The following is a 14,935-nucleotide window of genomic DNA, read 5'->3' on the forward strand; positions in this document are numbered from 1 at the left end:
TCAGATCTCCTTTTCAAGAAGGAAGGAAGCAGTCTGCTCTCCCAGGTGATTGTCTAAATCTCTTCCACTGTTTGCCTGCTCACATCAGAGCTCCAACAACATGTGATATATAGATCATCTTTCTCAGAGAGGAGTGGAAGGATTGGATGGTTTTCAAAGATTTAGAGCCTTGCTCTAAAGACACTTGTACTCTGTTTGTGAATGCCTTCTGCCAGCAGTACTTTCCCCTCTACCCTTTCCTACAGAGGACTACTAACATGGGCTCAATTGCGGAAGTCACTGAAGGAATCTTTCTGCAGGCCAGCTAATTTCTAGAGTTAGGACACTTGGTGTCCTTTCTGTAACATTTTGTATTATGTGAAATATTGAGGTTTATCTTGGCCAAACGCATCTGCGAAATTCTAGGAAATGAAAAATGAATTGGCAGGAATAAATGTAGCACAATTTCTCAGGCCAGGTTTTGGGGGATGGGAGGTAGCTTACTAACCCTAGAAGTGTGGTTGTACATAGAAGGCAATATGTTGTAATACTAGGGATTTTTTTAAAAAACAACAACACAGAAATAACACATAGAGATCATCAGATTTTGGAAAAATGTTAAATAGAATCTGATTCTGATTTATTTACATTTAATGTTGAATTTAGATTTGGCAGTAATCGATGATGGATTAGGGTTGGGCTCTTATTTGAGGTAGCAGATTATTTGTATGGTAATCTAAAATCTAAGAAAAATGCACTAAATTTCAGTTCTTGAAGTGTAATATTTGAAAAGCATAAACTAAGCATCTTGAATTACTTTAAGCCAATGGAATTTAAGTTGAATCCAGCAATAATGCAAACCTATGCATCTTGGAATTCACTCAGTTCCTTTAGCCAATGCTTGGAGACTCAAACAACAAACTAAAAAATACATGTAATGCTGACTGAAACAGTTACAACTAAAACTTTTGCATAGCAAAGATGCCTATTGAGCAAATAATTGAACATCTTATATGCATGAAACTAAGCTCTAATGTTAATTCTTTGGGGGATTTTCACATGGTGTTTTATGTTTCTTATAGAATCAGTTTATCTACAGAGATGGAAGCTTGTCTACAGAACAAGGAGTTCCTTTGCCATACAGAACTGCCATACCAGGCATAGCTCCAGAAGCTCCCATCAGGCAAGGAGCTGCTGAGATCTGTGATGACACTTGCTGCAATGGTACTTTACGGAAACAAGTGGCAAGTCTTTCACAAGATGACAGTATCACTCAGAGGTATAGCGCTGACCCAACAGTTTTTATCCCAGAACGAGGGCCAAGAACTGAGCTGGATGAAGAAGGATATATGACTCCAATGCCAGAAAAGTGCAAAACAGGTATATCTCTCACATAGTGATAATAAACACACACACACACATAATCAATGCTCAGAGATTATTCTGGTTGGAGCTCTATACAGATAAAATGAACCCTAGCAAGAATGGCTGACATCAGCTGGTGCTCATATCTCTCTCATGCCTTCCTCGAAGCTGAACTGGTAAGTGGTACCATTGCATAAGATTTATTTGGATGAAAAACCATTGCAAGGTAAGGGAGTATCATCTTTTCCATCCAAAGAGCCATAGGTTCCCAGGTTGAAGTTTGGGCCACACATGCCTTCATAAGCCAGCCCATCCATTTATACATATGTATATAGGCATAGAGGGAAAGAACCCTAAACCGTTAAAGCCTTACAAGGCATCAGGCCAGGTTCCTTGTGGGGCTACTATCCCCAGAGCATGCCCACCTGCTATCACAGGATGGCTATGCTCTGATTCCCCTTGGTGCATGTGGGAAGACTTAGGAAGTAGGAAAAGACCTAACTTCACATGGTTCTTGTTTGGTACTGGGTTGTCTCAATTATTCTCTGTTTCAATCAAACCAATTCAACCTGTAAAATGAAAGACATATCTCCTAGAAGCAGAGTCTTGTTTTTCTACATTGGCTTTATGATGGAAGAGTTTATAGGACCTCACACTCTTGGCATTGTATTTGTAGCATTAAGAGGAGGCTTGACTATCAATTACATTGCAAGCTTAGCTGCAGAGTAGAGGTTACTTTCAAGTTAAGGGTTTTTTTTGTTTTTGCTTTTCTCAATGACCAGCTGAACAGAATGCTCACTGGGCTAAAAGGAAACACATCATTAGTTTCCTGCTGCCCTTAATGTACTCAACCATATAATATGGAAAAGAAAATGGATAGCATTTCCTTGTTATATTCATTGCCTCTTCCTAGGAAGAGGTGATCCTGTTTGGTCAAGCTTCAACATTTGGCACTGTAATTAATTGAAATCTATATCACTCATTCAGCAGCCCATGGGTTTTTATGAAATGTACTGTTTCCTGAAAAATCAGGTCAAGTAACTAGAGCTAAAATACTATGGCATTCTTTCTGTTCCCCAATCCCTTTTTTTTTAAATTCCACAAGAATTACTTGGCTTCCTTGCATAGCTTCTGTTTGTGTGTTTGGTTTAGTCTATATGTTTGTTAAATGTTGAAATGCAAGGAAACTTTTAAAAAGCAAGATTTTTTTGATATTTTGATCTTTTCTATGATCAACTTTGATAACCAAGATGCAACCAATTAAGTATTAGTTATTATTTTCTCCCAGTCTTGTACATCTTTCAAAACCCCTTTTGTCACAATAAGATAAACACTTATTGGATGTAAGTGTTTCGTTCCCTTAAGAGTCAATAAGGCAACGTAAAGAAACATTTTTTGCATCACTGATTCTAATAAGTTGAGGCATGTGTGCAAAACTGTCAGTAGACTGAGCCAGTGGTGAAATTCAGCCGGCTCTATCCAGTTGGCACAATCTGGTAATACCGGCAGTGGGAGGCTCCGCCCACCTGCCCAGACGTCATCCCATTTTTGACCCTCTGCGCAGGCGCAGAAGGCTCTGCACATGCATGGAGGAGGTATGCAAGATCGTAGTGAGCATGTGCACACACGTGCTCACATTTGCGAACCGGTAGTGAAGGTAAGTGAATACCACCCCTGGACTGAGCTCAGCTTACTTGAAAATAAGCGTGCCATTTTACAATCTAGCATCCATTGGATGCCAGTTTCAAGCTACCTTATGGGCAAGGTTGGATGTAATAATAAAAATACTTCTTAGCTTTTTTTCCCAGCAGAAATATTTCATGATAATGCAAAAGAAATTAAGAAGTTGCCCAATCTTGTTTACACACGCGCACACACACACACACACACAATATTTTCCTGAAACCAAATTATATGTTTCTGCAGACCAGGAGGTAACAACCCAGTTTTTTGATTCTGTATTCACCTATTCCTAGGGAGCAGCTTGTTTTCACTTACATGAAATGTGACTGAGTTTATCACAGTTGAAAGTCATGTTAGCAAGACGGCACCTTATGGTTATGAAGATGTAGCACTAAGTATAAACATAAAAACATGGAAGCATAACAATAATGCAACACTGCAGAAAAAAACCAGTATTAGATAAAACACGTACCAAAAACGTTAGGTGTTAGGAGTAGAATATTCCATAGCGGGCAATGTTTGATCATAGAAGTGTTTTTCCCCAAAAGGAAAAAGGATTCGGAGAAATGTTTCCATTATGGAACTTAAAGTATGAAGAGGCTGACGGGGATGGGATAGTTTTGTTCATTACCTTTAGTCTCAGTTCCTACCCATAAATCCCTATTAGTCATTTCCATGTGCGCTTCCAAATTTGTGTTTCAAATGTATGGAGTTTTGTTTGTCTTTTCACTCAGTTATGCATTTTTGTATGTATTTTTCCTAGTGCATATGTATATATTATTACAAACTATTTCCACGAATTTATAATCTTATGTTTCCTTAATGTACCCATTGCAGTAGAAATTATTTTCATTTCAATTAACCTCTCTTTCCTTTTTCCAAGATCACCTGAATCCAGTGGAGGAGAATCCATTTGTTTCTCGGTGGAAGAATGGTGATCTTCAAGCTCTGGACAACCCAGATTATCACAACCACCAAACTGGGCAGTCCAAAGTCGAGGATGAATATGTGAATGAGCCCCTGTACCTCAACACCTTTGCAAGCACCTTTGAAAATGCAGAGTACCTGAAGAAAAATGGGCTTCCGTTGCCAGAAAAGCCCAAAAAGGCATTTGATAACCCAGGTTATTGGAATCACAGCCTGCCTCCACGAAGTACCCTACAGCATCCGGACTACCTGCAGGAATACAGCACAAAATATTTTTACAAACAAAATGGAAGGATCCGGCCCACTGTGGCTGAGAATCCCGAATACCTCTCAGAGTTCTCTCTGAAACCTGGCATGATGCTGCCCCCTCCACCCTACAGACACCGAAACACTGTAGTGTAATCCCAGGGAGAAATGGGGAAACCATACCAGCACTCTCCTTCCTCCTCCCTCTTTTCTTCTCCTTCCTCCCCCTTTTCTTACTTTCTCTTGCCAAATCTTCCCTCCATTTGATGTCTGCAAAGAGAAGGGACTCATTTAAATCAATGATTCCAGGAATTTAGAAAGAAGCAAAAGGAAAAAAAAAGTCTGGCTTTTCTTCCTTTCCAAGCACTTCTTTTAGAGGAAGAAAAGATCAGACTAGCCAGACATGCTAGGAACTGCCCCTGAAGTGGTTGCCTCCTGTCAGTGTTCTGGTGTTCTTATAGCGATTCAGCCAAGAAAGTCACCCTGGTCAGTTTCTATCAGCAGGAAGTGCCAGAGCCACTGAAGCATTCCTGCAGAAGGCAAGGCCATTTCAAAAGATGGGAAGGGGGTAGAAAAAGACAATTTTTATACCATAGGTAATGTGACCTGATGACTGAGATTAAAAGGCCAATTTCTTTAACCTTTATTTTTAATTCTGCCCCCTAATCAAAATGTCTAATCCAGCTTGCTAATGGCCAGTTGCTCTCTCTACTTTTGCAGTTGTGAGTTCTTTTCCAAGGCAGAGACCTCATTCATTCTTGTTCTGGTGCATGAAATTAGAGGTGGCTACAAGTAAAAAATTGTATCAGGACACACACACATACACATACACACACAAACTAACTTGGGCTTTTTGAGGGCACAGTGCCAATGAATATTGAATATTTATATAAAGAGAGCCTCCTGTTCATGTTTTATACACATTGAATGCAACATGTAATAATTCTCCCCTCCATTTCTTTATCAGCTAAAGCTGAGAGCATTATATAGCACTAGAAGGAAGAATAACACTGGATTTTTAAACACTTTAACATTTTTAAGGCAGGGTCAGGAGGGAAAATGGAAAAAGAAAAAAATAAGGACAGGTAAAACACGCTCGGGAAATCACTGGAAAATTAGTTTGCACTTAAACTTTTCTTTTTCATTCTCTTTATATTTTGTCCTTACTCTGAACTTTATTCTGGAATCTGAATGAAGCAATATGGAAGTGACCAGCAAAATAAAATAATTTAAAATGTAAAATGAATAATAATATAAATATATATACTATATCTATATATGAAAGGTGACTCTGGTATTGCCAAAACAAAGTGAAAGTCAAGCCTTTGGAACTTCATTCATCAGTGCAACTACTACTCACAGGAATAATATTGAAGTACCAACTTTGGATATTGGCTCTTACAAGAAAAGGAACACATATGAAGGGAACTCTGAAGGTAAAAGGGGAAGGACTGATTTGCGCTCCCCAGTAAAGACTATTGTGAGACTGTTATTGAGAGGTTTTGTTCTAGCACAAAGAAGAAACACTAAACAAGAGCTTAAACAAATTAAGGGTGTTTGTGGCTGTTATATTCTCAATCAAATCTGTAAGTAATCTCCCAGCATTTGCTCATTTATTTTTTTACTTTTGGCTCTTACATGTTGATTTAAAGAAAAATAGTTGGTTCCTTGAAATTGTAGCATTGAAAGGCACAAGAATAGAAAAAGTCTCACCTTCATTCTCAAATCTTAATATATTTGGAATGCACTTTTAGGAGGAATCAGTTATCTTAGTGTATACAGGCTGCTGTTTATTAATTTCAAAACAGAGAATAAAGGTAGAAGAACAGAGAATCAGTGTAGAAATAAGATTTGTACTTAACTCTGATGGACAAAATTTAAAAGGTGCAACACGATGATTATTGTCTTCAGAAATATAAAGAAGCATATTAAGAAACCCTTGTGAGAGGTAGGCATTGGACTTACTTAACAGCAGATGGGTATAAAAGCTGATATTCTTAAATAGCAGGTCCTTATTCGTTCATTTGGTATGCTGTATGAAAGGCATGTTCTTTTGGGATTCAGCAAAGAACAAAACATATCCCATGAGGTTATCAGTGACAGAATGATTTTACTGGAGATTAAGGCAGGAGCCAAAGCATGACACATACAGCGAGTAACCTGGACAGATCTTACAGAGCCAATTGTTAGGATGCCTACAGCTGTGACCACAAAGGACCCAAACAAGTAGGTTAGATAAAAAAGAACCAAACCATTGAATCTTGCAACCCCAAATCCATTTTCCAATGTAATTTGGAAAGCAGATAATACAAAATTAATCGCTCTGCCCTTGATCGATCTAGAATATTGCTTGCTGGTATTCTCAAATCAGAAAACTCAGATGTTAATGACATTTAGATAAGTATTTGTCTCAAAACAAGCTTTCTGAATTTATATCAGGGGTGAAATGCTCCTGGTTCAGACCAGATCGGCTGATCTGGTAGCAATGGCAGTGGGTGGTTCAGAGAACTGGTAGCAAAAATCCCTGCCCCCCCACCCGGCCCATGCCCAGCTGAGCCGCGTGAACATCAGAGCCTTTTTTTTTTTTTACTTTTAAAAGCATTGTTTTTATAACCTCTTTGGTCGAAATGGTTGTAAAAATAATGCTTTTAAAAGTAAAAAAAAAAAGATTGTGTGCCACAGCTGATCACTCCACCACCACCCCTGCGTGCTGTTCTACTTATCCCATGCCTCCTTTTGGCGTGCACTGAACGCACGCACACCTTGCATTTGGTACACGTGCACAGGCAGCAAACCGGTAGTAAACAGGTTCAGATTTCATCACTGCTTTATATGGATATTTTTCTTTAGATAAGCAATTTTATTTTTCTTCAAGGTGCAGCTTGTTGGATACTCTTAGCCCCAAAATTCCACATAGTCTGCAGGTATCCGTAGAAAAAGTATAAAACAGTAAACAATTTCTCTACTTAAATGTGCACAATTTCCTTCTTCCTATTTAATATGAAATGAACGTTTGATGAGGGCCAGATTTTCAGTTAGGCAAACAAAATCCTAACTCTATAGGTCTCCTTTGCTAACAATGATGATGCCAAAATGGCAAAACAAGTATTATGATAACATGATGTAAATTTATTTTTTCCCCCCTACATGCATTGCAGTGTTGTACACAACACTGGAGTGGTTTGCATCAGAATATCATAACATATATTCTGCCACATGTCCCACTTCTTGCAGACATCCATGCCTTGCTTCAAACCTTGATTTAAAAAAAAATAACACTGCAGCCTTCTAATTCTTCCTTAAAAGTTTAATAGTTAATATGATCCATCCAGCTCAGTGAATTTGCTTTTGTTGCAAAAAGGAAAAGTAGTTAAAATATAAGTCATGGATTTGCTTTTATTTTAGAAGAGAAAAGAGTGGTCTTAAAAATCAGGAATATTTGAAAATCATTGCTTTATCTTCTGTAGCTATCTTCATTTAAAAAGCATGTGTCTTCTAGTTTCCTGACTTACATTTATAATCAGCCATAGCCTTGTAACCAATATTTATTGGCTAAAGGGCACCGTATGGGACCTAGTGTGTGATCTATGTATGTTGTAGTCCAGATGCCTAAGTAATTGATTCTTCCAGGTTGATAACTTGTTAAATCCTGCAATTAGCAGTAGCTTCCATTCTTCTCAATAGTTATCACTCCCTACATATGTACAGAACTTGCCAGAAGGAGCCATGAAACTTCAACACTTCTAATTTTCCAAAGAAATAGCCATTAGCTGGCACATTTATGTGTCCCGCCTATAAGTCCTTAAGAGTTTCCTGTGTAAATTGCATCTCCCTTGATTCTAGAAGAGAGCCTGGTAGGTCAGACTCCTTCTTATTCCACTGCTGGATCCAGTGAAAATCATAAGTTCTGGTTTTAATTGTAGACATTATAGTAATGGAGTTGCAGAGCCAGACCCTAGAACAAACTTGTCTTCCATTGCAATACAGGACTGCTTATTTAAACATGTTTTTTATGAATGGATAGTCTTTTTTATGAATGGATTTGAAAGGAAGGTAATCCTTTCCTGCTACATTTCATGTAAATGCAACTCATGATATACACAGTTTCTTTTAAAAAATCCCACACTTAATAGATATGAGGTGGTATTTAAAAAGTATTGTCCAAGCTATAAAAAACTCAGTAATTAAGTAAATAAATCAAACTAATTATATTGCAAATTTCTCCATGCAGAAATTAGGACATCATTGGGCCAATGTTAAGCATGTTTCTCTCTATACTTCACCATAAAGCCTAGGCAGATTGAATTCCAATTCCATCATATTAGCTTTATTTTCTGATGTAGGACTGTATAGTAATAGATGTTAAAATTCAGGATTACTATTTTTCTTCCTTAGGATTTTAGAATGAAAGTATTTGAATCAGAAAGATAGCATAAAATTTTAGTTTTTCCAACCAATAGTTGAAACCAATCTCACAGTAGCTGTAGCTGTGAAACTGTGATTATTATTGATCTTTAAAGTATTGTCCAAGCTATAAAAAATAATATTCTAAATTAGGGGTCTCCAACCTTGGCAACTTTAAGACTTGGGAGTTGTCCTCTGGGAGTTGAAGTTCACAAGTCTTAAAGTTGCCAAGGTTGTAGACCCCTGTTCTAAATGACAGTACAAAACAAAATCAGGTGAAAAATGAATTAAATGTACTACTGGCCAGGGTTAATATCCACAAATATCTCAGTAAAATCTATTTGTGTAATTTACATAATTATCATTTGTCATACGAGGTATGTAATTAGTGCACAATGGTAATAAGGAAATCCACCATACCACAACTTCCTGCTGGTTCAAGATTGGTGTACAATTTGTTTGATTTCATACTATGAGATTGTTAGAGACTTGAGACAGTATTGCCATGGCTCAGGCACCTGAAATTTAGTTGAAGCTACTTTTAATTGCTGTTTGAGAATCCTGTTTTCTCAATGAAAGGAATCCCTGTTTCTACTTCCTCCTAGCAACATAAACCAGCTATATTTCACTTTTTATTGCATTGGCAATAAATATCTCCCCTGGAAGGAAGAAGGAATGGTGTAAAAGTCAACCATTCTGAGCAATCTTCCTTTGCTTTTGCAGCAGCAACCCCCAATACATCCTTCAGCTCCAGGGATTGGACCCTGAACCTCTGTGAAGGAAGGCCCCAGTTAAAAACTTCTGTCGGAGTGCTAAGTCTACTTTGCAGCAGCACATTGACTGAATTTAAGAAGGCAGCTTCACAGCTGGGATCCTTTTTTCTTGTGCCAAAACTTCTTATATTTACACCAGTGACCACAAAAGTGCACTCCAGATGCATTGCAAGTAAGGTTGGTGGATTGGGAATTAGCACTATCACTTATCCTTTTTGCAATGAACAGGATTTTTGTTTCTCTAGGAGGGTCTCTTTGAAATAACATTTTCTGTGCTCTCAGCTAGAGGGGCCGTAATTGGCTAATGGTTACTTCAGCAGTTCCATGCATGTTGGTGCGGAGAGCAGGAAAGCAATGGCATGTTAATGGTGGTAATGCCTCAAAGTGAAGGCCAAAGTGGTTCTCAGCTGCAATTCAACTGCATCCCTTGAGGGGATTCTTTTTTATGCCATCTATCCTATCAACATGAAATTTTGGTGCTTGTAATTGTTCTGGTGCTTTAGAAATTTTTCTACTCCTGGTGGAGGGAGAAACCCCATAGGTGTAATTTTATACCCATGGATTATACAGGCAAATAAATGAATACAATTCTATGAATTAGAGACTATAGTGAATCAAAGACTATGGCAGTCTTCCAATACTTATTCTCCAAAGCACCTGAGGGCAGGACAGGAAATAACAGGTGGAAAATTATTAAACAGAGATCCAACCTAGAAATTCCTTGATACTGAGAACAATTAATCAGTGGAACAGTTTACCTCAGGAAGTTGTGGGTTCTCCATCACTGGAGCTTTTTAAGAAGACATTGGACCGCCATATGTATGGAATGGTATAGGGTTGAGCAGAGTTGGACTAGAAGACTTCCAAGGTCCCTTTCAACCCTGTTATTCTAGATTTAAGTTCTAAAACTAATTGAGAGCTTAACATTTCACAAGAAAGTGTATCTCAGGGAGCACTAACCCTACTCCTAATACTTGTGTTTTTATGATCAATACTGTGGATTAAAAATCATTAAATGTCTTAGGTGATATAGGAATCCTTATCAAACTAGTTGGAGAGAAAATGTTGCCTCAGAAAGTCACAACGTTTGCGTACTGAAAGTCTCAGACTGAACTGAGCCGGCATACATCAGAACCCTTCTACAGCCAATAAACTGAACAAAAGCTATCATCCACAGACACCGTGAACTCTCAGCCTGTATAAGATATACCATTGTGAATCAAATGCAGTTGAAGGGTATATAACTTTTAATCCCCAAAATAGCATGTGGAATCCTATGTTTACTACACAGTGTTTGAAACTGAATACTTCCTTTGTAGTAGAAGCCCTTTTCAAGAGCCCTTAGAGCACCAGACCATTCTGTTTCGAACTAAAAATGGACGTCTAGTAATTTTCTGCATTAAAACCCCGCACAAACAGTAAAAGAAAATAGAAGTCATTTTTTTTCTCCCAAGGCAGTAATTTCTCCCCTGGATCACTTTTTCAAATTCTGGAAAACGCAGCAATTAAAAGAAAATGAAGTTTATCCTAAAGTTTAAATTTAAGCTATATCATAAGACCCAACTACATTGCATGCCATGTGAATTAATTTTCATCCTATTAGGTTTCCTGTAGAGAACAGCCAGGACTGTGAAGGGCACTTTTACCATTGTGTTCAATGGTGGAGAAAAAAAATCCAAGTGGCATAGGATGCAAAATTTATATTCTTCTATGAGGTGGTTCCAGCTCTTATTCAATTCTTCCCCTTCCCCACTCAAGACATATTTGCAAACATGTGAGCCAATTTGGTCTAGGCATCAGGCATCAGGCTAGAAATCAGAAGATTGTGAATTCTAGGTCTCCCTTAGGCAGAAAAGCTCAACCTCACACAGGGTTGTTGTTGTTGTGGGGGAAAAGGAGGATTAGGTATATTTACTACTTTGAGTTATTTATTAAAATAAGAAAAGTGTGATATAAATAAAGTGTGGAATGTATCAAATTGTCACATATATTCTTGCAAAAGAACCATTGTCTTGAATGATCGGATTTACTTACTACAAAGGAAAATTTCTATATGTACTGTAAATTCCTCTGTATGTGTAAATTTAGACTTACCTTCTCTTAGAAATTTCCACCAACATGTACTTGTGATTTGAAAGTATCCACTTCAGTCTCCCCTCCCCCATTTGCAGCATCTAGTCCTTTGCCTGTCATTGCAGTCTGATCTGTTCTAGAAAATACGGATTCCTAATACAACTTAATATCCATCTCATTTTAAAACATTCTTTGCTTTATATCCAACCTATTATTCATTTAAATATAAGGTATTGTATAGGATTAATATGCTGGGACCATGTTGCTACAAAAGCATATAAAGGTAAAGGAAGCTTTTGTCTTCTAAATCATTGAAGTGAATTCTTCTTCAGAGTTGAGTTTCTTTTGTTAGCCATCTCTGCCAGCTGGTTTATAGCACATATTCTGCAATTGTAGAAGCTATAAGAACCAACTTGATCAATTTATCAAACAGTTATGATACCTAACCACACCTTATGTTAGTCTTCCATAATTAATACTTTTGCATGCTGAAATGCTTGCAAAAGCATTCAGTAATTAATGTTTGTTTGGGCAGCCAAGACTGAAGACAGAGATTTGAATGTAGAGTACTGTGGAAAATGTTCCAGTTCTTGAAAGTTATATTCTCCAGAGAAGAAATTGTTATCATTATAATCATTGTCTAATTATTATAACATTACTCCAGGGGTGTCCAAACTTGGTCCCTTTAAGACTTGTGGACTTCAACTCCCAGAGTCCCTCAGCCAGCAAAGTCCACAAGTCTTAAAGGGACCAAGTTTGGACACCCCTGCATTACTCTCTATTGATAGATTAGCCTATCAAAATGTTAAGCCAAAGATCTAGTCTATTGTATATCAATTTAATCTTTGATCATGCCTGGTCTTGAGAAAGCTGCAAAAAAGACCAATGTAGTTTGAACCAAGAGAGAGACAGATTGAAGGCTTCAAAACCAGTGAAGACCTAGGATAGAGAATTTTCTCTATAGCTAATTATTATATTTTAATATATTTGTTCCTAATGAGATCATTTAATTCTAATGAGATCTAATGACTTTGGCATGTGACTATAATTTCAACATTCCTTACATTGTACAAGATTTTCTTGAAAACCTGATAGACAAGTGTCCTGAGATTAAAGTGAAGTACCTTACATGACAGCAGCAGCTGACTAGTTTAAACAACATACTTTTTCATTTGTAAAGTTCTCACATTGCAGAGATTGAGTATTCTGGTAAAACAGAATAATCTGGAATTGAAGATTTTGTCATCCTGGTTTAAGTTTTCATTTAGATATAATTTTCTTTATGTCTTGATTATATGCATATTTTTTTATTCTACACTATTCTATTAAACCTATTTTCATATGATACCCTGCTCTTTCCACACAAGCAGTAAATCTGTTACATAAACAGAAAAATAGGCTTAGAATTAGTGACAGTGCCCTTCAAATGAAGACATCTTACAAGGAAATACTGAATTTAAAAGGTTTCCTTTACATATCTGATGTCTTCTTTTTCTGACCACACTTTTTATCTTTTTAGCATTTTAATTAATTTTGTAGTCTTTGTAATATTTTTAATTTCTGGGTTATTTTCAATAAATTAAGGTAATAATTTTATACTGAGTTTTTTAAATTTCAAAATCAGTTTTCTTTAATTCAGCCTTTTCAGTTAAAATCTTAGGAGTTAATATTATTGGTATCAAGCATTAATAAATATGCATGCATGCCATATTTCTACAATAGGCATTAATTTAATACGGTGCAGATATCGTCAAAAACCTAGGCAACTGGTAGGTTGCAACTGCATTTGAGCTTGCTGCATTTGAGAGCAAATAAAGATGCTACAGGGTGAATAAAAATAATGTAAATCTTGTTCCTATTCTAAACCTTTCAACCAGACAGTGTTGCTTAGCTGAATCAGGCCCTTTAGTTGATTGAGAGCATCATTGCTCTGGTGAAAGCATTTAGAATTTGAAGGCTGTTTTTCTCAATTGCTTTGCTAAAACTTTTATAGAGGTGCTATAAGCAAAGCTGGGACATATACACATATGCCAACTACAATCCTCCATAGCCAAAGGCAAGAATCCCCAAACAAACTGGCAGAAGTGGTGTACATAAAAAGAAATGCACTTTTGGCATACAGTCACAGCTGCCATTTGCTCTTTTGCGACACAACACATACCCCACAGACACCTCTGTAAAATGGTGCCTTTTATTTCTTTCAATCTGCTGCAGGAAATTTATATTCAACTTAAAAGGAAATGGTAGATTTCCATACATCTATTTCCTTGTGAAATAATACTGCACAGAAAAAGTGTGTATTTAGTGTTAATTATTACTGATCATAGTGGAAACAATAGGAAGTACCTGAGTAAGGTTATTGACATCATTGTGGCACAACCACAGCCACCCTCTGAAAAAATGCACATATGTAAGCAATGAACCCAAATCACCTGGGGCCTGAGTATGCAAAGTGGCTGAGATGCTTTGAAGCTGTTGGCTTTATATTTAAAAAGTGGTGAGTTATTTTTTCCAAAAATATATCCATAAAAGGGTTACTTTCTTTAGTTTCAGAAGGCAAAGGCTGTTTACATTCTCCTCCAAAGTCAAGAAAACTGATTGAGAATGTTTAATAAGGGGGTCAATTTGAATTATACTAAAAAAAATGTGAAAAGTTTTGTTTTCAGCCAGTAAAATTTGAAAATTTGATCAGAATAATTAGATTGGAACAGTGTAAGATAGAGATAAGTGGTCATACAGCACTCAGAAGCCATGCTTACTGCTCACAACCATCTATTTGCAGACACTCATGGACTATTTTCATATTAATTTGGGACATAAAAGTCGAAACTTTACCGTCCTAGGATGTATTCCTTGACTCCTTGTAAGGTATGCCAGTGGCCAAAGGCTTTTTTTTTTTTTTTAAATTCAGGGATCTCCAATTTTGGAGATAGAAATGGATTCTCTAATTCCACCCTCTTGCAAATATCCTCCCCAATTGTAGACCTCTGAAAACAGGAGAGGAGAGAATCAGTTCTCTTCCCCATTATCTCAGCTTAGAAGGCTATAGGCATGTCCAATGCACCGATGTTAAAGTGTCCTAAAATAGGCTGGTAATTCCCCAGTCAGATTCTTAAAACTCCCTAAAGTCCTGCACAAGATAGGATCCCATAGCTGTGGATACTCAAAGAGAAAACACTGTAGCAGATTATAAAGAAAACAGAAGGAAAGGAAAATGGGCAAAGATCAAATTTGGGGCTTTAGCTGCCGAAGAGGCTAATTGTAGAAGAAGATGAAATAGGCACTATTCAGGATAACTGAACACACTTCAAGATAAACCGGTTGAAATGCACCTTTGGCATATTTGCAAGGAAAAGCACTTTCATTGGGATGAATTTAATAAACTTCATTGAAAAGCAATTGCACTCCACTGACATGAAAGTCAGCTTGGGTAATGACCTATAAGCACTCCAGAGCCTAAAGTATTTTTGGGGGAATACCCACAG

At 37.2% G+C, this 14,935-nt stretch overlaps 1 protein-coding gene across 1 annotated transcript in view; it reads left to right on the top strand.

The window, feature by feature from the left end:
• ERBB4 (erb-b2 receptor tyrosine kinase 4) overlaps positions 1-12,146 on the top strand; it is a 1,012,642-nt gene extending 1,000,496 nt beyond the window's left edge. Inside the window, exons 28-29 of the mRNA XM_058186165.1 lie at positions 1,062-1,359; positions 3,911-12,146. Coding sequence (XP_058042148.1) covers positions 1,062-1,359; positions 3,911-4,356 — 744 coding nt within the window. The 3' untranslated portion in view covers positions 4,357-12,146. The remainder of the gene's footprint in view (positions 1-1,061; positions 1,360-3,910) is intronic.
• Positions 12,147-14,935: the final 2,789 nt, after the last annotated feature.

The sequence above is a fragment of the Ahaetulla prasina genome, chromosome 1, assembly GCF_028640845.1.
Source record: "Ahaetulla prasina isolate Xishuangbanna chromosome 1, ASM2864084v1, whole genome shotgun sequence".
NCBI lineage: Eukaryota > Metazoa > Chordata > Lepidosauria > Squamata > Colubridae > Ahaetulla > Ahaetulla prasina.